The sequence below is a fragment of the Cladophialophora immunda genome (genome assembly GCF_000835495.1).
Source record: "Cladophialophora immunda strain CBS 83496 unplaced genomic scaffold supercont1.4, whole genome shotgun sequence".
In the NCBI taxonomy this organism is placed as follows: Eukaryota; Fungi; Ascomycota; class Eurotiomycetes; order Chaetothyriales; family Herpotrichiellaceae; genus Cladophialophora; species Cladophialophora immunda.
Genome location: NW_015622544.1, coordinates 5411014 through 5436764, shown reverse-complemented (window position 1 = coordinate 5436764; position 25751 = coordinate 5411014). Strand labels below are relative to the sequence as shown.

The window sequence follows — 25751 nt, the reverse complement described above, 5'->3', positions numbered from 1 at the left end:
CCGGAGGCCAATGGAGTGCCTGTTCAGGCTGCTTGAGGCTTGCGCCGGACCATCAGAAAGGAGGGTCTCAGGCGCAGAGACAGCGAATCATGGGTGGCCCAAGGGCGGTTGGGGGGAGGGCCCCTGCAGTGCATCCAGGCTTTTGCTGGCCAGCTGGATGCGCGGGTGGTCTCATTTGAGCATTGCAGCATTGTAAGGGGAGAGAGAGAAAGAGAAATAGAGAGGGAGCGGGTGCAATTAAAGGGCCAGCCTCAGACGTTTATTCTCCAGACCGCCCTGGCTGCGACACCTTGCCAGGAGAAGACCCAAAGACACGAAATCCATCAACGACAGTATAGCCGACGAGGTGCCCGTCAGTCACGGTGGCCAAACCATTCGGGTGGTGACACCTCGTCGTCGGACAACAGCATCACCCTCAGATCACCCTGCACAATATCAATTACTCCTGCTTTTCCGTTCCACCACCCGCGTGCGACTCTCCAGATCGATCTCTTCCGCCCATCTCGACCTTTTCTTGCGCCCTTCACCCTGTCAGTGCACTGGCAAGAGCTGTTCCTATCATGCAGGCACTTGTCACTGCGCGTCCGGTCGATCTCCCGACAACTCACTCACAACTTTTCGTGGAATATCTTTTTGGTTAGCTGGCTCATTGCGACGCCCAACGCCTGCGCATTGACGACTGGCCTTCACATCATGTCGACTTCTCTTCAACAGCGGCCACGGGCGGCACTGCAGCCCGGTGACATCCTTGTCGCCATCCGTGCGTTCACCCGTTACTTTCCAACTCCGTTTGAAGATGTTTTCGCTGACCCCCTCTATGTAGATGACTTCGACGCAAGGAGTGCTGATGAGTTGACCCTCCGGAAAACTGATCAAATCGAGTTGGTTGAGCTGGACGATGGCTTTGGTGATGGCTGGTACCTAGGGAAGCATCTTGGGACAAGAACGACAGGTCTGTTTCCTGGAGGTATGTTTATCTCACTCCCGAATCACTTGGTTCATTCATAAGTGATTGACATGTACCCAGTCTATACCGCTAAGCTTCCTCCAAACTTCGCGCCAGTGGGTGCTCCAGCAGCCAAAAGTCCTCAATTCTTTGGGAAACCATCCACCGAGTCCAAGAGCGAGCCACTCAAACAAGCAAGCCCAACCACTGATACCTCCAGTCACCGCACACTCTCCTCGTCCCCACAGCCACAGTCTAATCTACCTCTACGAAGCTCCGTCCCGTCTTCTCCTACCTCATATATTCATCGAAGCATCAGTCAGGCACTGTCAAGCAGAGGCAGTGGAGAGGAAAGCCCAGTAATGAACGAAACACTGAGCGTTATAAATGAACACATTACGAACCTGAGCACGCCGCGTCAGAGCCTGTCCCCGCCGCTGCCTTTGACGGAGGATTCAGAGAGCGAATATAGCAGCCATCTCGACCGAGCCTCTTATGTCGCCGGCCCTGAAACCGATAGCGAGGACAATCTTCGTCCAACAGAAGCCGATGTCAAGCACTGGGATGCGAAAGAGACGGCGGAATACTTGAGAAGCCTCGGTGTGGACTCAAAACATTGCGATATATTCGAAGAGCAGGAAATAACTGGCGATGTCTTGCTAGAGATGGACCAGTCCTTCATCCACATGAAGGAGTTTGATTTTGGCCTGATGGGCCGCCGCCTGAAGACATGGCACAAGATCAGAGACTTTCAGAATCAGGTCCGCAGTGGTACGGCATCGCGAAAGAGCAGCCTCAAGCCAAACGGGTCGAACGAGGATGTCGCCCGCGTCCAAACACGACCCACTACCATATTGCCACGAATACCTAGCCTGATGGAAGAACCGGGACTCTCCATCCGCCAGGCGCAGCACACGTACCCCTATGTCATACCGACCTCACCACCATCTTCCGAGCAACCCATGTCTCCGTCTTCCTTTACTCGGTCCCAGCTTGGTCGGAGCACACCCCCGTCGCCTTGGAGAGCTTCGATGGCTGCTGAATCCCCGTCACGACGGTCGGCCGCTTCTATACGGGAACTGAACCAGTCTCGCCGGCATTCCTCGATCGATTTCACAAAAGCAGGGGTTCAGGAGACCTCGCCGCCAGTCGCCTCCAGCCTTTCCCCTCCGCATAAGAAAAATGCGTCTTTCGATAAAGACTGGTCGATGAGCAACGCAACCACTGCAAACACCGGCGGGAGTACCCCGTCGCTCAGACTGCAAATCAGTTACCCGGCGACAAGCGTAGATTTGGATGCAGATGCTAGTTTCAGTGGTGAGCTTTCCACCATCGATCTCGACCGGGGTTACTTCAGCGGGAATGAGGTCGACAATAGAAAGGCAAGGAACTTCCTCAAGAAGCGAGGCGGCGGGGAAAGTGTAAGCCATTCCCGTCAATCGAGCGTGCTCGATGACTCGTCCAAGGATGGTCTCGGTATGAAACGACACTCGCGACTCAGCAGCCTTGATTCCATCAGGGCTGGCGCTCCCCTCTCTTCAGCCGCAAAAGCGTACCACAGCAGATCATATAAAGGACGGTTTCGTTCTGCAAGTGCGAGAAATTTGACCATGCAGCGTTCCCCAATCGCGCAGTCGCCAACAGTCACGAATTTGGAGGATGACGGCATCTCAGCTCTGTCCTCACCCAAGGCTGTTAGTGGATCAGTGTCCCCTGCTGCGGCAGCCACGACGCCCTGGACATCATCAATAAAGGCGCGGAAATTGTTGGGTATCCGAGCAGCATCCGAGGCTGTTACTGGAAATGAAAAGGAAGCCGCCAGTTCCTCAAACATTACGTCTGACCCCTTGAGGGAGAGCCCTACCGCGTCACCTTCGGGGTCACAAACCCCTTCTGCGACGTCACGGAGCTTCGAAATGGACAATACGGACACCTCTTCAAAAGGTACAACTGAACAGCTGGGACCCTTACTGCACACGAAAACCCCCGTGCGTACCAATCCAAAAACTAAGCGACAGACAAGTGCCTACACACGAGGCCTGCTACAGATATCGCCCGCGGAAGCACGGAAACATTGTGATCATCACGGCTGGATGAAGAAAAGATCTAGCGGCATTGTATCCCAGTGGAAACCCAGGCTGTTCATTCTTCGAGGCCGGCGGCTATCGTATTACTATTCCGAGAATGACACAGAGGAAAAAGGGATCATCGATATATCTGGGCACAAGGTTCTTGTTACTACTGCCGATCCTATCACTTCACTTCAAGCCACCATAACGGGAACCAAATCTACACCGTCCATCAGTGCGCCCGGATCGTCTACAGAAACGTCGCCGAATGCGACCCGAAACACAAGCGGAGGCTCGCCTTTCTATTTCAAGCTTGTCCCTCCCAAAGCAGGGACTTCCAGAGCAGTACAGTTCACCAAGCCTACCATCCACGTTTTCCAGGTTGAAAACATCAACGCGGGGAGGAAATGGATGGCTGAGATTTTAAAGGCCACCATCGAACACGATCTAGCAAACTTCGAGACAACGAATCGGCAGAAAACCATTAGCCTGGCCAAGGCCCGAGCAAGAAAGGAACGTCCCCCGGCTCTGAAAGGCACAGAAGATATAGCCGAGTTGGCCGAGAGACCAACGCCGCGGGAAGAGAAGGGCGAGCAAGAGAGTGGCTTGAATATTAAGGGGCTGGATTTCAACGAGTCGGAGATGGATCTTCAAATAGGCACAGGCCTAACGAGCGGGACAACAGCACGTCCCGAGGATGATGCGAAACGGGAAATAAAGACATGATGATACACAGGAAAGATTTATTTATCTTAACCTGCATATAATAAATCTCCGGGAATACATAATGCTTCGCTTCCCCAGCGAGCCAGCCTGCTATTGTATCGATTAGCCAATGGGAGAAAGGGAGGTGCGCAAGCCTGATATCTGCAAGGCTGGCCAATCAGATGTCGCACAATCGAAAGGCACGGAGCGCCTCGCACCCGCGTTTGCTACCCCCAAGTCGCGACTGGGCGCCTACGGTCCCGAAAACATGAGCCCACGCTTCTTGATCTCTCTGAGTTCCATATTTGCTCTTGCGTTTGGCTCTTTCGTTCTGTTTCTATTTTGGTTCGATGTACATGTATGGACTTGCAGACAAGTTGCTGCGCCTTCTGACCCCTGTTGCGATCTGCTTGACCACCTACCTCTACCTCTATCCCATTTTCCACGGATGCGTCTTCCCATCGAGAGACACCTCGCCCGTATCCGCATTCACTGACACCCTCAAGCAACACTGGCCCCCTTTGTGCGATGCAGACGTCCACCCCGACCTTTCACGTGTTCCTTTCCGACTGCTAGCCCTTGCTGATCCCCAGCTCGAAGGTGACAGCTCCCTTCCCAAACCGGAGGATGGTTTGATACCTAAGTTAAGGCAGTATTGGGCAAAGCTGTCCACCGAAGAACGGCAACATTGGCCACATTCTGCGTATGAGGCCCTACAAGAAGTGGCTCTTAAAGACCTCCCTGAGGCACTGCGCGCCCTTCGAAAACGACTTGATCTATTTGGGAATGACTACTATTTGGGCCACATATATAGGACGCTTCATTGGTGGACAAAGCCTACCCACGTAGCTGTGCTCGGAGATCTCATCGGCAGCCAATGGGTCACAGACGAAGAGTTTGCGTGGAGAGGGTGGAGGTATTGGAATAGAGTCTTTGCGGGTGCTCGTAAGGTAGAAGACAATGTTACCAGTCTAAGCAACAAAGACCAGGAAATGATTTTCGACATGAATGATACGGACTGGAAGCATCGACTGATCAATATTGCCGGCAATCACGACATTGGATATGCCGGCGATATTTCTCGAAGGAGGCTTGACCGGTTCGAGAAGATCTTTGGAAAGGCAAACTGGGATGTTAGGTTCCGCTATCCCAGCCTGAACAGCGCGAAGACTACGACCGAGACGAATCTTCAGCCATCTTTGCATCTGATTGTCCTGAACAGTCTCGTTCTAGACTCCCCTGCTCTTTCAGAGGATGTGCAGACCGAAACCTTTGGATACTTAAACGACCTGATCTCTCACCGTCTGCGTCCTGTGGAAGACAATTCATCTTTTACTCTTCTCCTGACGCACCTACCACTTCACAAGAAAGAAGGAACTTGCGTTGATGCCCCCTTTTTCGACTACTGGGGCAACGACGATGGCGGTGGAGTTTACAAACCCCATGGAGTGAGAGAACAAAATCACCTGAGCGAGCAAACGAGCCAGAGAGGCACCTTACAGGCGTTGTTCGGCATGAGCGGTGATCTTAGTGCGCCAGCTCAAGGCAAGGGCAGAAGGGGTCTCATCCTCACTGGTCATGATCACGAGGGCTGTGACGTTTGGCATTATATCCCTCCTGAATCTGTCGAGTCAACATCAGAGGACGGCAATGAAGAAAAGCGGCAAACCTCGTGGGACAGCTGCAGATGGCAGCACGCAAACCACAGCAATGCACATACGGGAATCCGAGAGATCACACTCCGAAGCATGATGGGAGATTACGGGGGCAACGTTGGACTCCTCAGTGCTTGGTTCGAACACGAAACGAGCGAATGGAGGTACCACATTCAGATGTGCGGTCTGAACATTAAGCTCTGGTGGGCCGTCCATGTCGTCGACTTGATTGTTCTGTGCCTCTTTGGCGTTTGTCTTTGCCGTCGTCTGGCGCGTCCCGTCATGGAATCTTCAACAACTTCCACAACCAGACCAGATGTTTCAGAATCAAAGCGCAAAGCACCACGTAGGTGAACGCTATTATTCTGCTCCGTACTTGGCGTTTTGTTCCTCTCAGAAGACACAAAGAGCGAACGATATCTTGGCAAAGCTGGATGTTTCTACCGAAGCGACCTCCATATCGGACTTCTTGCTTCCCAACCAGCGCTAAAGTCTTGATCACCATGTTGATGTGCTTTGGTTACTCCCGGAAAGAGCTCGGTGGGAGCATTGATTCATCAAAGAATGAGTGTTCCAGACTTTGGATACCTTGTGCCAATGACACCAACGGCAAGAACTACCACCAAATAGCTAGGAGAACGGGCGGCGAGAAGCCAGAATGTTCATCAGGCTGAGAGCAGACGCATCGAACATGGTCGCCTCTTCCCCATTCTATGTGCTTCGGCCGTCGACGATATAAAAGCAATGAGATATGTTGCGACTGGGATTGGAATAGTATAGTGACTGGGTGCGACTACCTCCACGTCATCTTCTATGTTGGCATTCTGCAGAAGCTGATATGGGGAGACAAGACTGGGCGAATCTGCACACGATCCCAGAGGTAATGATCTCCTGATATCTGGAGGCCTGAGGATGGGACACATCGGGATTTATACCACGTCAACAAAACCGACTGTTCAGCGTCAGAAGCATACTGGTACATCACCATGACTCTATCCCCAGCATTGTAAAAGACGATACCGATGGAACGATTTGGGCTGGAAACACCATAGCGTCGATAGCCGCACGCGATCAACGCGATAACAAGGCTGAATCCTGAAGCACATGCTGGAGTTTAGGACGACGAGAGATTCACAGGGATGGAAAAAGCATTCAGCGGTCGCACATGTCTTGTTGAGTCTCCAAGAACCGTCACTCAACTCAGAACTATCACATTCATCAATCTACAGCACAGGAAGATGAGTGAATCAAAGGTCACATGGCATTCATCTGATGTGAAACCAACAACGGATCGTCACCAAGGTCGTCACCAAGGTGAAGCATTCCCTGGACGGCACTCATGGTCCGTGACTGTACCACTTCAACACATTCTTTATAAATATCTCTTCTACACACCTGCTGCACGTCCTCTTCCTTGTCTACTCTTCCATTATTGAGATTGAGCTGAGGGTGATCAAGATGGTGTTCCTCATTGCCTTCAAAACTTCCCTTCCCCGTCCGCTCTCCTTCCACTGGGACCACGATATCTATGAGGCATGTCCCGTCTGCGTCCGTGCTCACGAGCTCCGAACCTGCGACGGCGAGACGAAAGTCACCTTTGAGACCTGCCAGAGGCACAGTGACCTGTAAGTTCTCTATTGTTTTCCGTTATCCAAATACGTATTCCGAGTCTCTAGTTCTCTTTCCGCTCATGTTACCTTTGATGGATATTTCGTGCCCTTTTGGGGGGGGGGGGGGGTTGTCAGCCGTCATTATTCAGCGTCTTATGGCACTTGAGATTGGTATGACGACCCTCCTGATGAGGATGTGAATGGACGCTTTGTTTTCAGTCCCGCTTCTGAGCTGGTGCCGTCATTGAGAGCAGGTTGTCGAGCAGATCGGCATGGATGGATCGGTCCCATGCTCTCAAATGCACCTTGCGAAATGGACTATTTCATTCATTACCACCTGCATCCCTGCCCAATTCCTTCCAGCGTGCACGCGGGAGTCGAGAAGAGAAAAGAGACAAAACTAATCTAGCTAGTCGTGATGCCAGAGCTGAATACACAGCATTAGATGATGCCGTGCTGAACGAGATCCGCACCCTTGTCCACCCATTGTACTCGCCGGTGCCAACATTCCCCGTCGTCACGGGCACGATCACAGCCGAGTCAAGGGAAGAGCTTCGCAAGAAGGTTAAGGTAACAACCGTAAACGACCAAACTGTCGTCACCCGTGGGAGGGTTACGGCGAGAGCACACTTCACGGTGGCAGCTGGCAATGGGGGTGATATCTCAGGCCGGGGGGCTTGGGGCATGGAGGCGAGTGAGTTGGACCTGCCACGGCCGAAGATCACGTACGCTCACGGCGGCGGCTGTGTCTATTCCCCAGAGCCAGAAGTGGTGCTTAAGCCGAGGGCGGCGGTGGTCGCGATGGATCAGTACGCGAGGGAGAGGCTGATGAACATCACCGCGTTGCTGGACAGCGGCATCAGTTGCAATCTGGGGGCCGATCTCGACATCGGCCCGGACGCTGACATGGATTCTCTGTTCGGTGATGTTACCCAAGGCTCGAACTCCACTTGTTGCACCGCGGAGACGCCCTCAGGCCCAGACGCGTCCATATGGCCAGCCACTTTGCCGTCCAGCGGGTTGACTGGCGACGAGTGTGCCCCTGGCAGCAGGAGAGATGATACACCCTCGACTAGCACTCCGCAGAGCTTTTCCGGCAGACTGGATAAAACTCCTAGCATGCTCTCCGGACCATCGCAACTTGAAAAGGCCGTTTTCTCCCACGTCACAAACGCCATTTCAGACAACTATTGGTCACGCAGACAAGATTGCCTTAGACAGCAAGGCGAGGAGGCTCAGCAGGAGTACGAGAGGAAACTGAAAAGTCGGAGTCAATCGCCCCTCGCTATTGAGCATGCGCTACAGGGGAAGAACCAGATTGGGGCTGAACACCATGCAGCCAAGCGGAACGACAGCGTCTCTATGGCCATGGATCAAAGTACCCCGGCGACTCTGGCCCGACGTGCGATCCACGCCGCCGCTGAGCGCGAGGCTTGGGCCCTCCTGCACGCCGAGAAGGAGCGGTTGCAAGCAAGTCTCGCCACCAGCTCCCTGGCCAAGGGGCTGTACTTCAAGCGGTGTAATGGGCAGTGGGTCAATGCAGTGGACGATGTGCTCGTCGTCGGCAGTCGTGGCGATCGGAACGGCGACGAAGGAGGCAGGGTATTTTGTGGCACGGGAGTTCGAGACCTACAGGGCGATGAAGACGTGTGTGGCGAGAAGGTGATGGAAAAGGGGAAAGCGGCGGCGAAGGCGACGGCGACGAAGGATGATCAGCTTGGAAGCGTTCATGGCAATCATCACCCTTCCCAAGGCCACGATGAAGAAGAGGCCGAAGCAGACTCGTCAACGCCGAGCATGACCATGAGCAGTACCACGGAAACCACAAGCATCTCGAGCATCTCCCTCGCAAGCCCGGTTCCATCCTCCCGCAGCAGCAGCAGCCTTGCCCGACCATTGACAACTACACCATGCAACACCGTCGATTGCCCCGAAGAGTACGAAAGCGTCGACACATCAAAGGCCGGATACGGCTACGCCCTCCTCCACCACGGCGACGCCACGCAGAGTCTTGTGATTCCAAGTTCCTCAGCACTAGCATCATCATCATCATCACCGTCGTCACCGTCGTCGTCGTCACCGTTACACTTCCCCTCCGCTGCGGCCGGTCGGGCTCGTCTCTCTCACGACACCCCGTCGTTCGAATACCTCGTGCTCCAGGGCCGCGAACAACTAGTCCGCTCCGGGCAGTGCACGGAAGAGGACCTCTGCATGACGAGCTGGGGACACAACCGCTTGTCGAGAACGCTATGATGAGGAGCCAGCCATAGGCAGAGTTCGCTCAAGGTGACGACGGATGCGGACGAGCGACTGGGAAAAAAACGGGGGCGGGAAAAAGGATTGGATGGGGCCCAAAGCGAGGAGTAAGCACCCAACAACATCACAAAATCTAAGGGCGAGACAGCAGAGCATATTCGAGTTTGAATTCGCATAGTTTTTGGTCTGAAAGAACTCTACCTAGCCTTTGGCTCAACACTTGTTATCAACATCAACACCAGCCACCAAATATCCTCTACTGCACTGAGTCACATGCAGCTACGCCGCACTTACAAGGACGCCGCACGAGCTGCTGTGGTGACAGTGACACTTTTGCCTGGTCGTCTCACGCGAAAGGTCAGATAGACAACTAGGATGAGCATGGAAAATACAGAGATGACGAAAATATCATCAAGCATGGCGTCACGCAAATGGAGAAACAATGATCCGATCACATATTGCTATTCTTCTCCTGTGTCTTTGGGTCTAAAAAAGTACCTAAAGCAGCTACTCTTCCATCGGGGGATTGTTGGTAGTCGCACAGCCACCGCAGATTACCTTGTCTGCCGTAGTCCCATCTGCAAAAAGGCTGTCGGTGATAAAGGGGTGGGGAATATCAGTGGGAGGATGATAAGTGGGAAAGATTGTTGCAAGTGACGCTGCCGCCCAGCCCTTTCTCATCGTCTGCTCGCCGAGACAGCGGGGGATATCTTTGCCAACGGACTTCATGGCCAGTAAGGACACATCCTCTTTACTCGGCCTTCTCTGTGCTAGCCTCGGGCGCAGGCGCCGCCTCGGACTCCTTGGGAGCTTCGCTTGACTGAGCAGCTGGCGCCTCTTGGGGCTCGGCCTCGGAAGAGGTCCAGAGAGTCTATGGGCTGTTAGAGCAAGACATCGTACGGTGGGGGTCGTTCTCGGAACTTACCAGGTTGTCTCTCAACAGTTGCATGATCAATGTGGAATCCTTGTAGCTCTCTTCGCTCAGGGTGTCGAGTTCAGCAATGGCATCATCGAATGCCTGTTTGGCCAGGTGGCAGGCTTGGTCGGGAGAGTTCAAGATCTCGTAGTAGAAGACAGAGAAGTTCAGGGCAAGACCAAGTCGGATGGGGTGAGTGGGCGCAAGGTCGGTTTGAGCGACTTCGGTGGCAGCCTTGTATGCCTCGAGAGACTTGTCCGCGGATTCCTTTCGCTTTTCGGCAGTAGCGAATTCAGCAAGGTAGCGGTGGTAGTCGCCCTTCCTGTCCAACAAGTCAGAATCGGTGTGACCAATAGGGAAAGGTCGGCTTACATCTTGTGATAGAATACCTTGGATTCACCGGTTTGAGCAGATGGGATCAGGTGCTTGTCGAGGACATCGAGGATGTCTTCGCAGATTTTGGAAAGCTCTTTCTCAATGTTTTGGCGGTACTCCTTGATCAGCTTGACCTGGGCTTCGTTGCCTTTCGACTCCTCCTTTTGTTCAATGGAGGTAACGATTCTCCAAGAAGCACGCCGGGCACCAATGACGTTCTTGTAGGCAACCGATAGGAGATTTCGCTCTTCGACGGAGAGCTCTTGGTCTGCAGAGGCAACGACCTTCATGTTCTCGACCATCTCTGCCACAAGGATTAGCGGAGAACAGGCCAGATCGAGGAGAGATGGATGGTACCCTCATATCGCTCCGCTTGCTCAGCAAGCTTTGCTAAGTAGACTGACTCCTCTACACCCATTTTTGATGTTTGGATACCACGAAGTGATTCAAAAAGGAAAGGAGACCTGTGGGTGGTGATTGATTAGCCACGTCAACCAACACAAACAAATGGCAAAAAGGTCAACAAACAGCCCGGACAGCGATAAGGCCGGATAGGATCGGTAATAGTTGGTATTGCGATTACAGAATATGCACAAGGAACGATTTCCCTCCAGTTCCGCCGCAGTCGCAGCTGTGCAAAACTGAGATAGTGGGTGGGCAATCCAGGTGCGGGAATTAACGTCAATGAGGCCACTTCTGTTGGGATCGCGGGCCGACAGGGTGTTGAACAAGTGAAGGACGTGTATCAAGAGACCCGCGCGAATTCAGGGCAGCTCCTTGCATCCGACCGAAGCCCAAGTGACTGGCGGCGCAGTTGAGGGTTGTCCCGTGCAAGTGCAAGAAGACGTGGGGTACGTGTAGACCGCTGGAGAAGGAGGCGATGATGCTGGGGGCGGTAGCTTACCGTTGGAAGAAAATAGAGAGATCAGTGGGACTCGCACCGGTGACGACTCGAGAGATTGAGCAGGATTGCAAGGGATCCAAAGAGGAAGAGAGAGGGTGGTGGTGATTTGCAAAAGGTGTTGTTGGTATGTGAAGAAAGAAAGACGAAGGAGAGTGTGCGCAAGCCTGCAGGCGTCGCCTACAGTAGTGAAAAAGGTAGCCGCAGGGGAGTGGGAGGAGCAGGGTGGGAGGCACTTGGTGGCACTGGCCGGTGACTGGAGAAACAGCAGGCCCCAAACAGGGCGACAGGAGCGAAGGGGGGAGGGAGGAACCAGGAGGGAATCACCAGCCAGAGGCTTGGCCCCGATTAAGGTGCAGGGGCCACCAGGGCCACAACCAAGGCCCATCAGCCATCAGCCCATCTGGCGAGCTGGGCCACCACCAGGCCACGGCTGCCACTGACATAACCTGCCGCCGCTTGATTTGCCTGCATTCAAATTTCCTCCCCAGCCTCACTTGTTTCATCGACACGCATTGACGGTTCGGATGGAGATTTGATTGCCTGACACGAGCCTGCGGATCCAGGCTTTGACTTCTCCCCTTGAGATAATAGCCTCCTCGCCCCCCCTAGGGCTTCCTTTGATGATGATGAGCGCCCTTTGCCGCTTTTAGGGGGAGGTTTGGCACGGGAAGAAAGTACATCACGTGCCCATTCCAGCAATCACCCCGTCTTCCCGCTCCTCCGTAGGGATAAGCAGCTTAGCCATACGGTGAGGCACTCAGTAGGCTTTTCCGTGCTCGTCATTATTCGCTCCACTGCACCCAGCTGTCACCTACAGGCGAGCTCCTCAAGTCAATCCCGCACCCGGACTTCATCGAGCAACCATTCTTCCTTGATCACATCCAATCCTTATTCCGGCCCTTGCCATCCGAGAAGATGCTACGAACTCAAGTCGTAAAGCTCGCAAGGGCTTCTGCAACTCCTTCGATCCGTCGATCCTTCTCCATCACGGCCGTGCGAGCTTCTGAAGGAGATACTGGAGCGCCCAGATATGGTGGATCTGCTGCTGGGTAAGTGTTCTTTCACCTGACCCTTCCCTGGAGCCTCCCGAAGGAGGTGTACGTGTGGCACGAAGCCATCAAGATCTCTGCTAATACTTGGTTCCATATAAACAGTGATGCCTTCACCAGACGCGAGCAAGCCAGCGAAACCAAGTTCATCAGGGAGAAGGAAATGGAGAGGTACGTTTGCGGCAATCAAGATTAAGGAGGGCCTGTTCGATCCAGTGGCTAATCTGTGACTCTTCAAACAACAGCTTGAGAAAATTGAAGGAGAAGCTCGCCCAACAACGGAAACACCTTGATGAGCTAGACGAGCATATCCAAGAGTTGGAGAGGGACGCCGGTGGTGAAGACCCTCAACACACCAAGGGCCAATAAATGGAAGCGACTGTTCTCGTCTTCTGGACAAACATTGGAGGATCTGCGCAGATGTAGCGAGGGCAACAGCGACGCTACGAAGCAAGTCTGGAGGATGAATGCCAAAACGCAAAGCAACGGAAAATCCTAGCTCAATGGACAAACATGATTCATCAGCTGTACAGAAATTCGGCTACGAGCCTGGCAATGTCATACGTCTTCACTCCCATGTCGACCGAGAGTCCATTTATTCATTCGAACTTTCCGATCTGATCGGTCTAGTCTTACAAAACTCGCAATTTTAGCTGAGGTGTTCATCACCCCGTTCCGTTGCTTCCCACAGTACCCAAAGTGCCTTCCATTGCAGAAAGCCAAGTTGATTCGTTGCCTGATACACTGATACAGTCCATTCTCGTATCATGATCTCCTTCCCATGTAACTCCGATAAAAGTCCTGGACGGCAGCACCGGTATTGCTCCCGTCGGTCGTCGTAGATGACCTGTAGCCAGTCAGATACCCCAACTGACTCGCCGCCTTTTGCGCCACAGCAACTTTCTCTTGTAAAGCCTGTGTCCCTTGATCAATGGCCTGCAGCTGGATCAAGTGCGAATTGAGGATCTTGACGATTTGTGTGATCTGTGGCGGGTTAGTTAGCTCCTCCTTCAACCCCAAACAAACTGAAAGAAGGTCAGATTTGCTTACCGGTTCATCGCCCTTCCCGCTCCTGCTCAGGCTCGCATTCGCGGCATTGACTTCGTCAACCATACTTCCCAAATCTCTCTCCATCTCCTCCAGTCTCTCACCCAATTTCTCCGCAAGTTTGTACGTTCTCTCCCTCTCTTGATCCGGACCACCCATTTCACTGGGGTTGGCGGAATCTTTGGCAAGCATCTCATCCACATCGCTCTCGTATTTACTCAACCAAGACTCCAATTCCGCTTGCGAGTTTTCGACGGCGGTGAGTTGCATATCGACACTCACAGTCTGTCGCTCGCATGTCCGTGCTCGCACATACAGCTTATCGATTTTCGAGGAATTGTCGACGATCAGTTGATCCCATCGCGCGATGGTCTCTGCGTGGTCCTTGAATTCTTTCGAGTAGCGGGACATGTCAGTTGCCCAGCGGGTGAGGATTTCGTCCATGGTCTTATTGCGAAGACGGGACTGAGCTGGCGGGGTTGGGCCTGTGGTTGAAGTCTGACCGCCAATGGTACCTGGAAATGAGGTGGGCGCTGTAGTCGTGCCAGCTGTCGGAGCGGAGGTCGTTGCAGGCTGTGAGGTAGACGAGGCTGCCGGCTTGCCAAACGAGAAAGGGCTAGAAGCGGGAGCAGTTGATGTTGTGGCAGCAGGTTGCGCTGTTGTTGGGACCGGTTTACCGAAAAAGGGGCTTGCCGGAGGGGCTGAGATGTTGGCAGACTGAGATGTGGTCGCAGCAGCTGGAGGACCGAAAGAGAATGGGCTTGCAGTGGTTGCTGGTGCAGGTGTGGTGGCCGTAGTGGTTGCTGGTGCCGAGCTCGGAGTGCCACCAAGGTTGAACCCTGAGAAAAGCGGCTTTTGGGCAGGAGCAGAAGTCGCAGAGGACACAGGCGTAGCCGCACCTGAAGCCTGTGTTGCGGGAGGCTGGCCAAGTGAAAAGGTCGGTTTAGCGGCTGACCCTGGAGCTTCTGTTGTTGCTGGTTTCCCAAAGAGAGTTTGTGTTGTAACCTGTTTCGGTGCTTCGCCAAATAACGGAGCAGCAGCTGGTTGCGAAGTTGCTGGTGCTGAAGTGGTCGTTGTATTTGAGGCGGGCTGGCCAAACGAGAAGCTCTTCTGCTCGGGGGCAGGGGCAGCAGCAGTCATTGACGGTGTAGCACCCGATATGGATTCTGCTGGTTTCCCGAAACTGAACCCACCGGATGAGCCACCGAAGAGGTTCGCAGAAGTCGACGGGGCTGTCGCGGGTGGTTTACCAAGCGAGAACGTTGGCTTGGACGCATCTGCTGTTGGTTTTGCGCCGAAAATGCCTGCACCAGCGCCTGCACCAGCGCCGCCTGTACTTGCGCCAAAGGTTGAGCTACTTGGAGGAGGTCCAGCTGGGGTGGTTGAAGTCATGCCAAAACTTAATGGCTTGCTAGTAGCGGGAGTCGTAGAGCCGAACAATGACGGGGCAGATGTTGTAGGAGTAGATGACTTGTCTGGAGTACCAAAGCCTGCAAATCCTCCAAATGCCGGCTTTGTACCATCACTGCTTTCCGGCTTTGACCCAAACACGTTCTTGGGCGCCGAATTGCCAGAGGCGCCACTCTGCTGTCCAAAGATGCTGGGAGAGGCAGGCTTGTTATCTTGTGCACCACCAGTGCCAAAGAAGCTTTGCTGTTGACCAGTTGTCGCTGGTGCCTTGAATCCGCCAAAACTGAATGATGACCCCGTGTTTGCTGCTGATGTTGGTGCACCTGCGAACAGACCTCCTCCCGATGTTGCAGGTGTATTAGATGTTCCAAATAGTGGCTGTCCACCCCCACCGCTTGTCGACGGCTGCCCGAAATTGAAGGCCATCTTCACGACAGCAGGACGGGGAATTTCCAATAAATGAACCGTGAGGAATCTAGGAAGATGGCATCGCAGGAGATCAAGGGCTGGGAAGGTACAGGAGGCACTGAGACAGAGGTAAGACCAGATGAATGTCTGTGATTACACAAAGAATGGTTTCGGCGAAGGGTGCAGTTAGTGGTGTTTGATCAGGACGTCAGGACGCGCTCAGGCGCGGAGCAAAAAAGTTGGTGTAGACGCAGTGGTTCGCGGAGTTGGTGCCCAAAAAGGAAACAGACGCCAATGCTGGCTGCGCCTTGAACCAACTGCATGCCTCTTCCCTCTCACCATTCCACCCTTACACCGTCTCTTTCTCCTCATTCAAGTGTCCGATCAGTCTTTTCTGGTCTTACACTGGGAGCTAGGTAGATACTCGTTTAGCAATAAAGATGCCGAGACCAGCCTCTTCAAGAGACAGTCTGCATCTTGAGCCTCCCAGGAAGAGTGTCGAACTGGAGGATCCCGGTGCTCATGAGTGTAAGCCCACCCCAAGAATCCCAAACAAGCCACCGAAAGAACTAACGGCTACCACAGTATCGTCAGAAGGCGAAGACGAACACTTCTCAGATGCCTCAGAAGGCCAGAAAAGACCCTCCCGACCAGTCACTCCTGCATCTCCCATTCCAAAGACACGGATTGAAAAGGTCGATGACGAGCCACGATATGGCGAGGTCCCCGGTACGCCTGCATACGAGAAAAGGGTCCTCGATGCGGTGCCTGATGAGGTCGAGATCGTCCAAGAGGGTCGTCTCAGTAAACGCTCCTCTCAGCTGCTCGAACCACCCACAACCCCCGGAGGCACTCTCATCCCGCGTACGGTAGTTGAGAAGCTCGACCCTGAATCTCCAAGCTATGGTGAAATCCCAAAGACTTCGGCCTACCTACAGAGACAGATGGATGCCGTTCCCGATGTCATTTTGAAAACTCCCGAGCCGGGGAGGAGACAAAGTTTCACCGACGATGAGGGAGGAGATGGAGAAAGATCTTCCGCTTCCCCAGATATTCCAGTGCCAGAAACTATCGTTACCCGAGTCGATAGTATCCCCGCCCACGGCGAAATTCCAGCTACAGAAGCCCATAAGAAACGAACTCTTGATGCTGCACCGGATATTACCGAGAAACAGGGCAGCGGAGCAGGTAAATACAGCGTATGAACCAGCCTTTCAGCAGGACCATTGACCTGTGTCAGGGTCACCAATTCTCAATAGATCTTCGAATGCGACAAGACGGAGATCCACCTTACATGACGACGATGACGATAATGGCAACGACCGCAATGAAAACGACTTCGGAGACGATTTCGATGATTTTGAAGAAGGCGCACAAGCTGGGGCTGATGATGACTTTGGGGACTTTGGCGATGGCTTTGAAGAACCTGAAACTGTCGAGTCGCCACCTCCTGTATCTACTTCTCAATCAAGTTCTGTACCAGCTGATGCGTTCGTGAGTTTCCCGCCTTCGTTCTTGCCCTCTAGTGTGGCTGATACGCTCTTCGATTGCAGCCCTTGATCGAGTCTCATACCCTTTCATCAATATCAGACTTCCTTACTGCCGCACAAATGCACCTAGACGCCATGTTTCCCGCTTCCACCACTGATTATTCCTCTCGAATCCCACAACAGCAACCGATCTCAGATTCCTCACCTATCTTCCCCTCGGACCGCTCACGCTCACTCTGGAAGCAACTGATCACACCACCTCCCCTTCAACCGCCGAACTGGACACAATCGCGAATTCGGCGGTTATTCCTGGTCAGCCTCGGGGTACCGGTCGACCTGGACGAAATTCTACCGCCGAGCAAACAGAAGAAGCTTGTTCTCCCGGACATAAATCTAGAACCCTCACCACGCAAATCGGAAGGGGATAGGGCAATAGGTTCCCTAGCACGTCTCAAGGCAGAAGCCGGTGCGAACGACTCATCTGCCTCTATCGACAGCACACAGTCTGGTGCCGCCAAGGAAGGCCAAAGAGTACCTCGTTCCAGGAAGCCTAAAGGACCCCCGCCACCGCCAGAATTAGATCTAGCAGCTGTTAGGCGCCTCTGCGCCACCACCGAAGAAAAGCTTGAAGGCTTGACAGATGAAGAATTGCAGAGCCACGTGAAGGAATTAAATGAACTGACGGCCAAAACAAGTGAAGTTCTTGAGTACTGGCTGAAAAGAAGGGATGGATTGGTCAAGGAAAAAGAAGCGTTCGAGGGCGTCATCGAGAACCTGGTCAGGCATGCCAGGAGGGTGAGGAAATAACCCTCCTCTCGCCCGCCACAGAAATATACAACTTTCTTGATGAATACACTTTCTTCAAGTGGAGAGCTTTGGCCTCTTGAGAGGCTGTGTTGTAGCAATTCTCTGCAGGCAGCTGAAATACACTCACATCCTCGCATCAAGGTCGGAGAAGAGGCTGTCCCAGCCCGGCATCCCTATCTTGGGCCCTAACTCGACGTACTCCTTCCAAATCTCGTCAAAATCTGAGAGGTAGTGCTGACTGATGTCTTCGGAGGGCCAAGCGTTGTCGTACGACTGCGATCCTTGTTGTACCGCATGACCCAGAGGTATTTGAGGCTGCAAAGGCTGCTGAGAGGGCGGTGGCTCTGTGGCATTGCCCGGCCCAGGCGGGTCAGGCGCATGCAAGCGGACCTTGTGCTTTCTGAGCACGTTCATGAGGGATTCGAGAAACTCATGCGCCATGCGCGACTGGGACTTGGCCTCTTCCAGCATCTTGCAGGCTTCCGCGACCTCGGCCTTGCGCGCAGCGTCATCTTCCCCTTCCGCAGCCTCGTTGAAGCAGAGGTCCATCACCAGCACAATGGTCGCCATGAAGATGTGGTAGACGACGCCGGTGTGCTTGGCGATGACTGACATGAAATTGCCCGGTTCATCGAGTTGCAGGAGCGTCTTCATCCGGATGACCGAGCGAGCCGACTTGAGCGAGATCTCGCGAGAGTAGTCATAATGGCGCTGCACAGCGCGGCGGATGAGAAAGGGTTGATGAAGTTTGCACCGTCTGGTTTGTCCGATCATGCCCAAGGCGAAGCGCTGTACTTGCATCTGCGGGTAGCGACGCATGACCGGTTCGCTTTCTCGCAGGTGGTATTCGTCGACCTTGAAGAATGGCGGTAGCTCCTGAAGGAAGGACTCGAATTTGCTATCAAGTCGGATCACTTCTTGGTAGTCGATCGTCCCCAGTTCTAGGCTCGATAAAGGCATCACGTCGACGACGCTGCGGCAGATATCCGCGAGCTTGATCCTCTGGATATAGTATGACATGATGGTCGGCTCCGATAAGGGTTTGTCGATGGGAGGGCTACCTGGGTAGAGGTCTTCGTCGTCGACGTTCCTTGGCCGATTCACGCGCATATGTCGCGGCTGGATCAAATATGTCCCTTCTTGAGGACCTCCACTCAGACTCAATAACCTTCAAAATGCTTGTGAGTGGTTGAGATTTTGGGCGCAACGAGCCAAGTACATACCAATCAGTTGCCACGACGTGCCACCAAACCCTGCGTTCTATCTCACTCTCCAATGTGGTCCGTTGGTTTCCGGCATTGCCTGGTGCGTCAACCTTGTGCAGTGACAGATCGCGAGCCATGGCTGCCGCAGTAGCGAACAGGCAACGAGCTCTGGTCGAAAATCCCTCGCTATGAAACAGAAGGAAACCAAGAATGATGGCGGCCTGGACATCCTCCAGCTTCCTTGAAACCGTGCGGCGAGAAGACTCTATTACCTCCAGCGCAGCATTTATCCAGAATGAGGACGCTTGAGCTGCGTCCGATGACGAAAATGACGGCCGGGTTTCTCCCAGAAAGTAAACGCAAAGGGCCGAAGCACTAGCGAAGATGCTGAGCATTAGCGCAACTTCGGAGGGGACGACGAAGTGACCTTGCTCCAGACTGTTATAGAGATTTTGCATCATTCTCTGGACGGTCGGAACGTGGACGACATGTTGGAGGTCGTCAATGTATTTGAAATAGTGGTTCATTAACAGTGTCGCTTCCTCCTTCGGCGGCAGACAAAGGCAGTTCGAGGCCGCCTGAAAATAGAAGGGTTTGTCAGGATCGAGGGAGATTTCGCGCACGGACATTATGCGGATGTCATGGCCTCGTGGTAAGACCAATGGTGTTTCGTGGGCACCAGTCTCTTCCAGGCTGTGGACGGCTTGTTCGTATTCCGAGGCTGGTGAGAGGCAGGCAAGGCTCGGCGAGGAAAGGGTTCTGGATTGCACCAGTGGTGGAGATGTATCAGGGGCCGTGCCTTTCGTGTCCAGGGTAGACCTCCTCCCAATGACGATGTCCTCAAGTCGCTTCAATCGCGCAAGAACTGACTGGCCGTTCGGATCTTCGACCAACGCGGGCGGGCGCCGGACATAGGGGGCCAATTTCCCATCGCAGGCAAGTCCTCTAGATGCACAATTCGAACAGGGTTGCTGCCTGTCACACTTCAATTTCTTTGACCTGCAGAACTGGCAAGAAATTGGTTCCTGCCGAGGCCTCTTCAAGGGATTCGGAGGCGCATCCGCACGACGCATGCCGGAAGACATCGTTCTTCAGCCTTCTCGTCTTGGACATGTAAAAGCGTCGCAAAGGATAGCTTGGTCTTATGCCACGGAGAGTCCAAGAGGCATGGAGGGCACACTCGCCTGCAGGGGGGATGAATATTGCGTGTGAGAGCAATCCAGCCGCCACTCCCACCCACATATGGACGACGGGACGTTAGCGAGGACTGGGCCAGCCTTGCCGAAAAGGGACGCCTAAAGCCAATGTCAAGCCCTATTTCTATTGGTCCAATGTCTCAATTTTGACCCACTTCGTTGAAAATGACCAATAGTCTGGTGAGATAATGTGGGACATTTCCACTAGGAAACTCCTCGGAAGCTCCGAGTTCTACAACTCCATTCATCGGTCCCTTTGGCAAAGTGTGCCCAAGTCGACAACAGCCGCAGGCACAAAACAAACCATCTCATGCCCGATCATCAAGCTCAATACCACGTCCTATTGTTTCAGCCAATCGTCAAAATGCATGGGACATTCAGCTCCCTGGACTTTCCGGCTCGCTCAAGAGTCAAGAAACTGATAAAAGGCCCGGCCCTCGTCCTCTCCATCGACATGGGTATTCGAGCAGTAACTCGCCTCCGCGACCTTTCGACATGGCACAAGACACGAAACCCGAGTTGATGCCAGACCTGGAGAAACCAGAGAATAGACAGAGTAGGAATAGCAAGGGGGAATTCAAGTCAGTACTCTTCTGCGTTCTTCTAGCACTAGTTAACATCCCTCCCACAGCACAAGGTCGATTCTCACCCTCGTCGGCTCCGCCTTGTCAACCTTCTGCACAGTCGGCTTCCTCAATGCATTCGGCGTCTTCATAGACTACTACCGAGCACATGAACTGGCTGACAAGTCCGAGTTTGACATATCCTGGATTGGCTCTTTCTCCACGTTTATATTCTTCCTCACTGCAGCGCCAGCAGGCCTCTTGGTCGATCGTATGGGCCCTACGGTAAGTGCTGTCCAAACAGACCTGCGCCTCTCCAGATCAGCCGGGTTAATCTCTTATCTAGATTCTCCTCATTATAGGAGGCACAATAACCATCCTTTCCATGTTCATGATTTCTTTATGTCATGAATATTACCAATTTTTCCTCGCGCAAGGTCTTCTCTTGGGCATAGGGCAAGCATTCCTTGTCTGCCCAGTTCTTGCCATGGTCAGCCGGCACTTTCACAAGAATCGCGGTTTGGCGACCGGCTTCACCATCGCAGGGTCGTCTCTCGGTGGCGTTATCTGGCCCATAATGGTGGATCAACTTCTCAACAAGGACCACCTCAGTTTCGGCTGGACAATCCGTATCGTTGCATTTACAATGCTTCCACTTGTGGTCATTACTTGCGCCACCGTGCTTCCGCCACTGTCAGAGAAGCCCGAGGCTGGGGAAACCGTCCAATCGACCGGGAAAAAAGAGCCGAAGAAAACAGACTTGTCCATCCTCAAGAATCGCGTCTTTCTTACCTTTTGTTTGGGGATTGGCCTCTACTACCTTGGAATGTTCTCCCCTTTCTTCTTTGTGACCTCATACGCCGTCAGCATTGGTACATCCACCAGTTTCGCATTCTATCTGGTCTCCATCCTCAATGCCGCCTCCCTTTTTGGAAGAATCTCCGCCGGTTGGGCCGCTGATAAATATGGACATTTCAATATGTGCTCACTAGCCGCAGTGACATCTGCAGTGGTTGCATACTGTTGGACGGCCGCCCGCACATCCGCGGGTCTGGTGGTGTGGAGCTTGGCTTATGGATTCTGTTCAGGCGTAAGTTTGTCCTGTGTAGTTGAAGCACGAGGTGTTACTAAAGAGTATTCCGTTTTAGTCAATCTTGAGTCTCCAAGTGGCATGCGGGACGAAACTCGCAGCGCCAGAATCCTACGGCACTGCAGTTGGCATGATAATGGGAATTGTCTCCCTGACGTGAGTTAGGGTTCTTTATGCATCGCTGAGGAGAATTGATGCTGACGTCCCTCACCTCTAGTGGCCTCTTCGGTTCTCCCATCAGTGGCCAGTTGATTAAATCCAGTTACCTTGCTCTTTCCATGTATGCTGGATCAGCTTTAGTAGTCGGCGGGCTGTTCATTTGTCTTGCACGACTTCAGCTCTCCCGGAAGCTGTTGGTTGTTGTCTGAGTACCAGAAATCGTACCGAGTACTAATCTGGACAAAGTGGTTTAAGGGACCTTGGTGGCGGCAGGATTGCACACTGGAGCACTCTAGAGGATCTTCTGCACATATTTATGCATAGTCGGATATATCTCTCACCTCATATATAGAGAAATACGCACGCTGCGTTGATCTTCTTGAAATCTCATGTACGGGTAGGGACGAATAAATGCACAAGGCTGGTCCTTGCCATTTCGGGTTAGGCTTTGTGGCAGCTAAAATCAGCAGGATCTGGACAACAGGCTGGACTGCGACTCGCAAGCCCTCATACTGTCTAGCATCTTGACCGTGCACATCGCGCGGAAGACATCCAGAGTACAAAACTCGGATTGCAAAGTTTCGTTGCGTAAGACAGATCTCCCCTCAGTTTCATCCTGCCTCTTTACTCAAATTCTCCCAGCACGTTGGCTCGTCGCAGCAGGTTCGACCCAAGTGCGAACAGCCTCTAGACACTCAACAACAGGCCATACGCGCCTCTGAAAGCAGAGCAAAAATGCCTACAGCCATGTCCTCCCAGTCGCCCTCCCTTGACTCTATCCTGCATACCCTCCAACAATCTCTAAGTCACAATGACCCGTCTCAAGCGCAGTCACAGTTACAAAAAGCGAAGCTCGCCCTCCTACAACAGAATGCCTTGATACCCTCTACTCAAACGCCCCCACAGACATTAGCGACTGCTCGTTCAATATTGGAAGCTGGCGCTCTCCTCTCTATTCGATCAAGAGACCCCGAATCCTTCGTCAGATACTACTCCCAGCTACAACCATTCTACGACTTTCCCGGTCTATCACAGACACCTTCCCGAGAGCGATCAAAAATCACGGGACTGTACCTGCTTCTGTTACTCAGCCAGGGTGACTACGCTGGCTTTCACACCCTCCTGGAATCTCTGATCGTCGCGGAAGGGGCGAATGGGTCCTCGAGCGTGGAGGCCGATCCGTACATCAAATACCCCATGGAATTGGAGAGGAATCTTATGGAAGGTAGCTACGACCAGGTCTGGCGAAAGACGAATGGGCGGGACGTGCCAGGCGAAGAGTTCGGGTTGTTTTCAGACGTACGGGTGACCACCTGTCTGCGTTATCTCCAAACTTGCTAACGTTGACACCAGATCCTCATCAATACAATCCGTGTCGAAATTGCCTCTTGCGCCGCCCGCTCCTATCCGTCTCTTCCTATTGCTTCAGCCAAGAACCTCCTCTTTCTAGAGTCTGAAGGTGCGGTAATGGAATTCGCTCGCGAGCAGGGCTGGAGTCTAGAAGAAGGGAGGATACACTTCCCCGGCTTGGAGGCAGCGAAGAAGGCGGAGGAAGGAGATGAGAAGGAGGTGATTAATCACATGGTTGAGTATGCAAGAGAATTGGAAAGCATCGTTTGAACGCTGTCTGAGAGCCTGGGGGTTTGCAGATCAAGCGGGATGCATAATGTACTCGTACTCAAGGGCGCAATCTTGCACAGGATGGTGGCATGGGTTGAGACCGTGGACAAGAGCGCACAGACTGAAAACCGCAGGAACATCAGGTCTCTGGTGTATGGGCTTCTGACCTTGCTTTACGCGGCTTGACCTTACTCCTGAGCTTCTCTCCTTCCCTCGCACAACCTCCGCCAGCACCTGCTACGCTCTGCCCGATGATTCAGGTTGGAGACATATCAAGATGGTTTCCATCAGTCTGGCTCTTCTCAGCACGACTGGCCCCCTTATCACTGGTGCTGTATCTTGAAATCATCCGCAAACTTCCACGTGCATATCTTCATGTCATAGAAACTGGTACTGACAATCGTGTATTCCGGTGCTACCTTTGCCGGGCTCTCTCCTCGCGCTTGTTCTCCGCCCTCCTGTATCTGACTGCGTTGGCTGCTGCCGTTGGCGCTGCCAGTGTCGAGCCGAGCGTCGCAACAATAGACCATACTCTCGTGACTTCCTCGGAACGTGGTCACGGGCGTGATCGTCCATGAGTCTCCTGGGGATGAGCCGGAGACGGCAGTCGTACGAGTGATGCGGATGATTGCGGCGCCGGCGTGCATCAGCGACGCGAGTATGAGTGTGTGGTGCTGAGACTTTTGGCCCTGACCTTCCTGAGATGGAACCGAGTATTGGTCCAAAACCTTCAGCCGCCACACTCCGCCGTCGAGCCTCAGTTTCGTCCTAAAGCCCGCGCGGTATGTCTTGGTATCGATCTCGAATAAGCGGATGAACTCGTCGTAGCTCCCGGTGACGAGAGGAACAATGTCTTTCCTGTTTTGGACGCCATTACCGTTCCGAACGGTGACCGGGGAGAGGGGGAGGATCGCTACCACTCCTGCGGTATGGCTGCGGCGGTCTTTCCACAGGGGCATGACGTCGAGGGACGCTGCATCGCAGGAGGATAGTGATGCTGAAGTTGACGCTGAAGGATAGGCGGCGATGGCGGTTGGGGAGACCGTGGAGGCGATCAGGGCACTATCATCGCCGCCACTAAGGATCACGCGGGAAGTGCTGTTCCTGTTTTCATCCGCGGATGTCGCGCCAAAATCGATGACTGCAACAGTCCAGGCTTCCAGCTCATGTTTGTGGACGACCTCGTTCGAGCTGGGGGCCAGCTGTTGAACGGGCTGGTGCGCCCTCTCGTCATAGAGATCTTTGATCGATGGCACGGCAAGTGTCACCACTCTCGCATCCCCGAAACTCGTGGTCGCCGCGAAACCCACATCAGTAACGTCGCTGATTCCAACAACCCCGTGCGAGCGCGCCTCAGGAAACCAAGTAAACTGCGTAACCAATGGGACCAGGCCGTGTTCATCATTCTCCGCCACGACGACAGAGCCCAGGGGGAGGAGCTTCGTAATCACGCGCCGTCCAAGCACATCGCCGTGAACAATGAACCGGAAGAAATGCACCGTCGCATTACTCGTGGCTACGCCGAGGAGTGTGCTGTCGGAGGGGTGGAAATGGATATCCAATACGGCGCAAGGGAAATCCACCCTGTCCAACGAGGGGGGCAGCATGCCAGCGTACCTCGGTTTGAATGTCGACATGACGGTCATGATCTGTAGCGACCCGCGTCGTGTCTGTCCGGTGTAGTCGGATGGCTCGTCCTTCTTCAGGAGCGAATACGTCCCAATGATCATGTAGTCCGGGTGGGATGGACATATGGCGACGGTATCAACTTCTTGGTCCGTCGTGCGCGAGGTGTACTCGATATCTTCAGAGACGGCGGCCATCTTGACGAGAGACGAGGCCGAGATTCGCGGAGGAGGAACGCCTTGCGCGGCTTGTGCGGCCTGTTCTGCGCGGTACCTTTTGATGTTGGCTTTTACCACGTTCATGAGTTCGGTGATGGAGGGTTTGGGGAGAGTCATTGCGCAGACCAGTTGAATGAAGGCTGCCGCGTCCCAAAAAACAAACCAGGGGGAGAGAGCACTCGAACGGACTTACTGGATTGATCTCAATCACGGCTTTTCAGCAGCGATGGGCGACGGACAGAGCCGGTCGAGGACAGTGAAGGGTTAATGTCTAGTGATGCTGGTGCGGCAGAAAGGGAATCCATAGCTCGCTTGCCCCGAGTCGATGTGGCTTTTCAACCTGCATTTGATGGCATCTCAGGGCGGAGTATGTGCCTGGTTTGCGACATATACACAGAGTGAAGAAAATATTAAATCCCTATCCCTC

The 25751-nt window shown here is 53.5% G+C and overlaps 11 protein-coding genes across 13 annotated transcripts; 7 read left to right on the top strand and 4 right to left on the bottom strand.

Annotated features, from left to right (window-relative positions):
• Positions 1 to 185: 185 nt before the first annotated feature.
• On the top strand, positions 186 to 3869 carry PV07_08202 (uncharacterized protein). Its single transcript, XM_016395345.1, has 3 exons — positions 186 to 760; positions 824 to 967; positions 1028 to 3869. The coding sequence occupies exons 1-3, from the start codon at positions 694 to 696 to the stop codon at positions 3739 to 3741; spliced, it is 2925 nt and encodes a 974-aa protein (XP_016248764.1). The 5' UTR covers positions 186 to 693; the 3' UTR covers positions 3742 to 3869.
• A 104-nt stretch (positions 3870 to 3973) lies between these two features.
• On the top strand, positions 3974 to 6977 carry PV07_08201 (uncharacterized protein). Its single transcript, XM_016395344.1, has one exon. It carries the CDS (start codon positions 4071 to 4073, stop codon positions 5727 to 5729), a length of 1659 nt encoding a protein of 552 aa, XP_016248763.1. The 5' UTR covers positions 3974 to 4070; the 3' UTR covers positions 5730 to 6977.
• A 3-nt stretch (positions 6978 to 6980) lies between these two features.
• On the top strand, positions 6981 to 9686 carry PV07_08200 (uncharacterized protein). Its single transcript, XM_016395343.1, has 2 exons — positions 6981 to 7000; positions 7411 to 9686. The coding sequence occupies exon 2, from the start codon at positions 7670 to 7672 to the stop codon at positions 9236 to 9238; it is 1569 nt and encodes a 522-aa protein (XP_016248762.1). The 5' UTR covers positions 6981 to 7000; positions 7411 to 7669; the 3' UTR covers positions 9239 to 9686.
• PV07_08199 lies at positions 9668 to 11713 on the bottom strand. Of its 2 annotated transcripts, none has more exons than XM_016395341.1 (5): positions 11061 to 11713; positions 10890 to 10996; positions 10530 to 10836; positions 10167 to 10479; positions 9668 to 10112 (listed from the first exon to the last, which is right to left on the bottom strand). In XM_016395341.1, the coding sequence occupies exons 2-5, from the start codon at positions 10948 to 10950 to the stop codon at positions 9993 to 9995; spliced, it is 801 nt and encodes a 266-aa protein (XP_016248760.1). In that variant the 5' UTR covers positions 10951 to 10996; positions 11061 to 11713; the 3' UTR covers positions 9668 to 9992. The 2 variants fall into 2 exon arrangements, with proteins under 2 accessions (XP_016248760.1, XP_016248761.1); XM_016395342.1 differs by having other exon boundaries at positions 11437 to 11713.
• Positions 11714 to 11962: 249 nt separating this feature from the next.
• Positions 11963 to 13180, top strand: PV07_08198 (uncharacterized protein). The gene is made up of 3 exons (XM_016395340.1): positions 11963 to 12485; positions 12591 to 12656; positions 12731 to 13180. Exons 1-3 carry the CDS (start codon positions 12352 to 12354, stop codon positions 12852 to 12854), a joined length of 324 nt encoding a protein of 107 aa, XP_016248759.1. The 5' UTR covers positions 11963 to 12351; the 3' UTR covers positions 12855 to 13180.
• PV07_08197 (uncharacterized protein) lies at positions 13008 to 15579 on the bottom strand. The gene is made up of 2 exons (XM_016395339.1): positions 13536 to 15579; positions 13008 to 13469 (listed from the first exon to the last, which is right to left on the bottom strand). Exons 1-2 carry the CDS (start codon positions 15366 to 15368, stop codon positions 13251 to 13253), a joined length of 2052 nt encoding a protein of 683 aa, XP_016248758.1. The 5' UTR covers positions 15369 to 15579; the 3' UTR covers positions 13008 to 13250.
• A 107-nt stretch (positions 15580 to 15686) lies between these two features.
• Positions 15687 to 17990, top strand: PV07_08196 (uncharacterized protein). Its single transcript, XM_016395338.1, has 4 exons — positions 15687 to 15878; positions 15936 to 16538; positions 16591 to 16844; positions 16904 to 17990. Exons 1-4 carry the CDS (start codon positions 15791 to 15793, stop codon positions 17645 to 17647), a joined length of 1689 nt encoding a protein of 562 aa, XP_016248757.1. The 5' UTR covers positions 15687 to 15790; the 3' UTR covers positions 17648 to 17990.
• PV07_08195 (uncharacterized protein) lies at positions 17661 to 20038 on the bottom strand. Its single transcript, XM_016395337.1, has 2 exons — positions 18871 to 20038; positions 17661 to 18815 (listed from the first exon to the last, which is right to left on the bottom strand). The coding sequence occupies exons 1-2, from the start codon at positions 19935 to 19937 to the stop codon at positions 17771 to 17773; spliced, it is 2112 nt and encodes a 703-aa protein (XP_016248756.1). The 5' UTR covers positions 19938 to 20038; the 3' UTR covers positions 17661 to 17770.
• Positions 20039 to 20344: 306 nt separating this feature from the next.
• PV07_08194 (uncharacterized protein) lies at positions 20345 to 22195 on the top strand. The gene is made up of 5 exons (XM_016395336.1): positions 20345 to 20629; positions 20680 to 20896; positions 20958 to 21701; positions 21760 to 21857; positions 21919 to 22195. Exons 1-5 carry the CDS (start codon positions 20544 to 20546, stop codon positions 22067 to 22069), a joined length of 1296 nt encoding a protein of 431 aa, XP_016248755.1. The 5' UTR covers positions 20345 to 20543; the 3' UTR covers positions 22070 to 22195.
• A 177-nt stretch (positions 22196 to 22372) lies between these two features.
• On the top strand, positions 22373 to 23922 carry PV07_08193. 2 transcript variants are annotated; one of them, XM_016395335.1, is made up of 3 exons: positions 22373 to 22448; positions 22503 to 23159; positions 23214 to 23922. In XM_016395335.1, the coding sequence occupies exons 2-3, from the start codon at positions 22596 to 22598 to the stop codon at positions 23478 to 23480; spliced, it is 831 nt and encodes a 276-aa protein (XP_016248754.1). In that variant the 5' UTR covers positions 22373 to 22448; positions 22503 to 22595; the 3' UTR covers positions 23481 to 23922. The 2 variants fall into 2 exon arrangements, with proteins under 2 accessions (XP_016248754.1, XP_016248753.1); XM_016395334.1 differs by having other exon boundaries at positions 22373 to 23159.
• Positions 23472 to 25718, bottom strand: PV07_08192 (uncharacterized protein). Its single transcript, XM_016395333.1, has 2 exons — positions 25518 to 25718; positions 23472 to 25379 (listed from the first exon to the last, which is right to left on the bottom strand). The coding sequence occupies exon 2, from the start codon at positions 25301 to 25303 to the stop codon at positions 23804 to 23806; it is 1500 nt and encodes a 499-aa protein (XP_016248752.1). The 5' UTR covers positions 25304 to 25379; positions 25518 to 25718; the 3' UTR covers positions 23472 to 23803.
• Positions 25719 to 25751: the final 33 nt, after the last annotated feature.

What these genes read in the sequence shown, in the direction of transcription:
- PV07_08201 (XM_016395344.1), top strand. Translation starts at nt 4,071, where the DNA reads ATGTACATGTATGGACTTGCAGACAAGTTGCTGCGCCTTCTGACCCCT.
- PV07_08193 (XM_016395335.1), top strand. Translation starts at nt 22,596, where the DNA reads ATGCCTACAGCCATGTCCTCCCAGTCGCCCTCCCTTGACTCTATCCTG. An exon ending in AGTTCGGGTTGTTTTCAGAC is followed by an intron (nt 23,160 to 23,213) that starts GTACGGGTGACC and finishes CGTTGACACCAG; the next exon opens with ATCCTCATCAATACAATCCG.
- PV07_08195 (XM_016395337.1), bottom strand. Translation starts at nt 19,937, where the DNA reads ATGTCTTCCGGCATGCGTCGTGCGGATGCGCCTCCGAATCCCTTGAAG. An exon ending in CACGTCGTGGCAACTGATTG is followed by an intron (nt 18,816 to 18,870) that starts GTATGTACTTGG and finishes AGCATTTTGAAG; the next exon opens with GTTATTGAGTCTGAGTGGAG.
- PV07_08200 (XM_016395343.1), top strand. Translation starts at nt 7,670, where the DNA reads ATGGAGGCGAGTGAGTTGGACCTGCCACGGCCGAAGATCACGTACGCT.
- PV07_08198 (XM_016395340.1), top strand. Translation starts at nt 12,352, where the DNA reads ATGCTACGAACTCAAGTCGTAAAGCTCGCAAGGGCTTCTGCAACTCCT. An exon ending in TATGGTGGATCTGCTGCTGG is followed by an intron (nt 12,486 to 12,590) that starts GTAAGTGTTCTT and finishes CCATATAAACAG; the next exon opens with TGATGCCTTCACCAGACGCG. An exon ending in AGGGAGAAGGAAATGGAGAG is followed by an intron (nt 12,657 to 12,730) that starts GTACGTTTGCGG and finishes TTCAAACAACAG; the next exon opens with CTTGAGAAAATTGAAGGAGA.
- PV07_08199 (XM_016395341.1), bottom strand. Translation starts at nt 10,950, where the DNA reads ATGGGTGTAGAGGAGTCAGTCTACTTAGCAAAGCTTGCTGAGCAAGCG. An exon ending in GCAAGCGGAGCGATATGAGG is followed by an intron (nt 10,837 to 10,889) that starts GTACCATCCATC and finishes TCCTTGTGGCAG; the next exon opens with AGATGGTCGAGAACATGAAG. An exon ending in AACTGTTGAGAGACAACCTG is followed by an intron (nt 10,113 to 10,166) that starts GTAAGTTCCGAG and finishes AACAGCCCATAG; the next exon opens with ACTCTCTGGACCTCTTCCGA.
- PV07_08192 (XM_016395333.1), bottom strand. Translation starts at nt 25,303, where the DNA reads ATGGCCGCCGTCTCTGAAGATATCGAGTACACCTCGCGCACGACGGAC.
- PV07_08197 (XM_016395339.1), bottom strand. Translation starts at nt 15,368, where the DNA reads ATGGCCTTCAATTTCGGGCAGCCGTCGACAAGCGGTGGGGGTGGACAG. An exon ending in GCGGGAAGGGCGATGAACCG is followed by an intron (nt 13,470 to 13,535) that starts GTAAGCAAATCT and finishes AACCCGCCACAG; the next exon opens with ATCACACAAATCGTCAAGAT.
- PV07_08194 (XM_016395336.1), top strand. Translation starts at nt 20,544, where the DNA reads ATGGCACAAGACACGAAACCCGAGTTGATGCCAGACCTGGAGAAACCA. An exon ending in AATAGCAAGGGGGAATTCAA is followed by an intron (nt 20,630 to 20,679) that starts GTCAGTACTCTT and finishes TCCCTCCCACAG; the next exon opens with CACAAGGTCGATTCTCACCC. An exon ending in ATGGGAATTGTCTCCCTGAC is followed by an intron (nt 21,858 to 21,918) that starts GTGAGTTAGGGT and finishes CCTCACCTCTAG; the next exon opens with TGGCCTCTTCGGTTCTCCCA.
- PV07_08196 (XM_016395338.1), top strand. Translation starts at nt 15,791, where the DNA reads ATGCCGAGACCAGCCTCTTCAAGAGACAGTCTGCATCTTGAGCCTCCC. An exon ending in GGATCCCGGTGCTCATGAGT is followed by an intron (nt 15,879 to 15,935) that starts GTAAGCCCACCC and finishes CGGCTACCACAG; the next exon opens with TATCGTCAGAAGGCGAAGAC. An exon ending in CTGTACCAGCTGATGCGTTC is followed by an intron (nt 16,845 to 16,903) that starts GTGAGTTTCCCG and finishes CTTCGATTGCAG; the next exon opens with CCCTTGATCGAGTCTCATAC.
- PV07_08202 (XM_016395345.1), top strand. Translation starts at nt 694, where the DNA reads ATGTCGACTTCTCTTCAACAGCGGCCACGGGCGGCACTGCAGCCCGGT. An exon ending in TGACATCCTTGTCGCCATCC is followed by an intron (nt 761 to 823) that starts GTGCGTTCACCC and finishes CCCTCTATGTAG; the next exon opens with ATGACTTCGACGCAAGGAGT. An exon ending in GACAGGTCTGTTTCCTGGAG is followed by an intron (nt 968 to 1,027) that starts GTATGTTTATCT and finishes ACATGTACCCAG; the next exon opens with TCTATACCGCTAAGCTTCCT.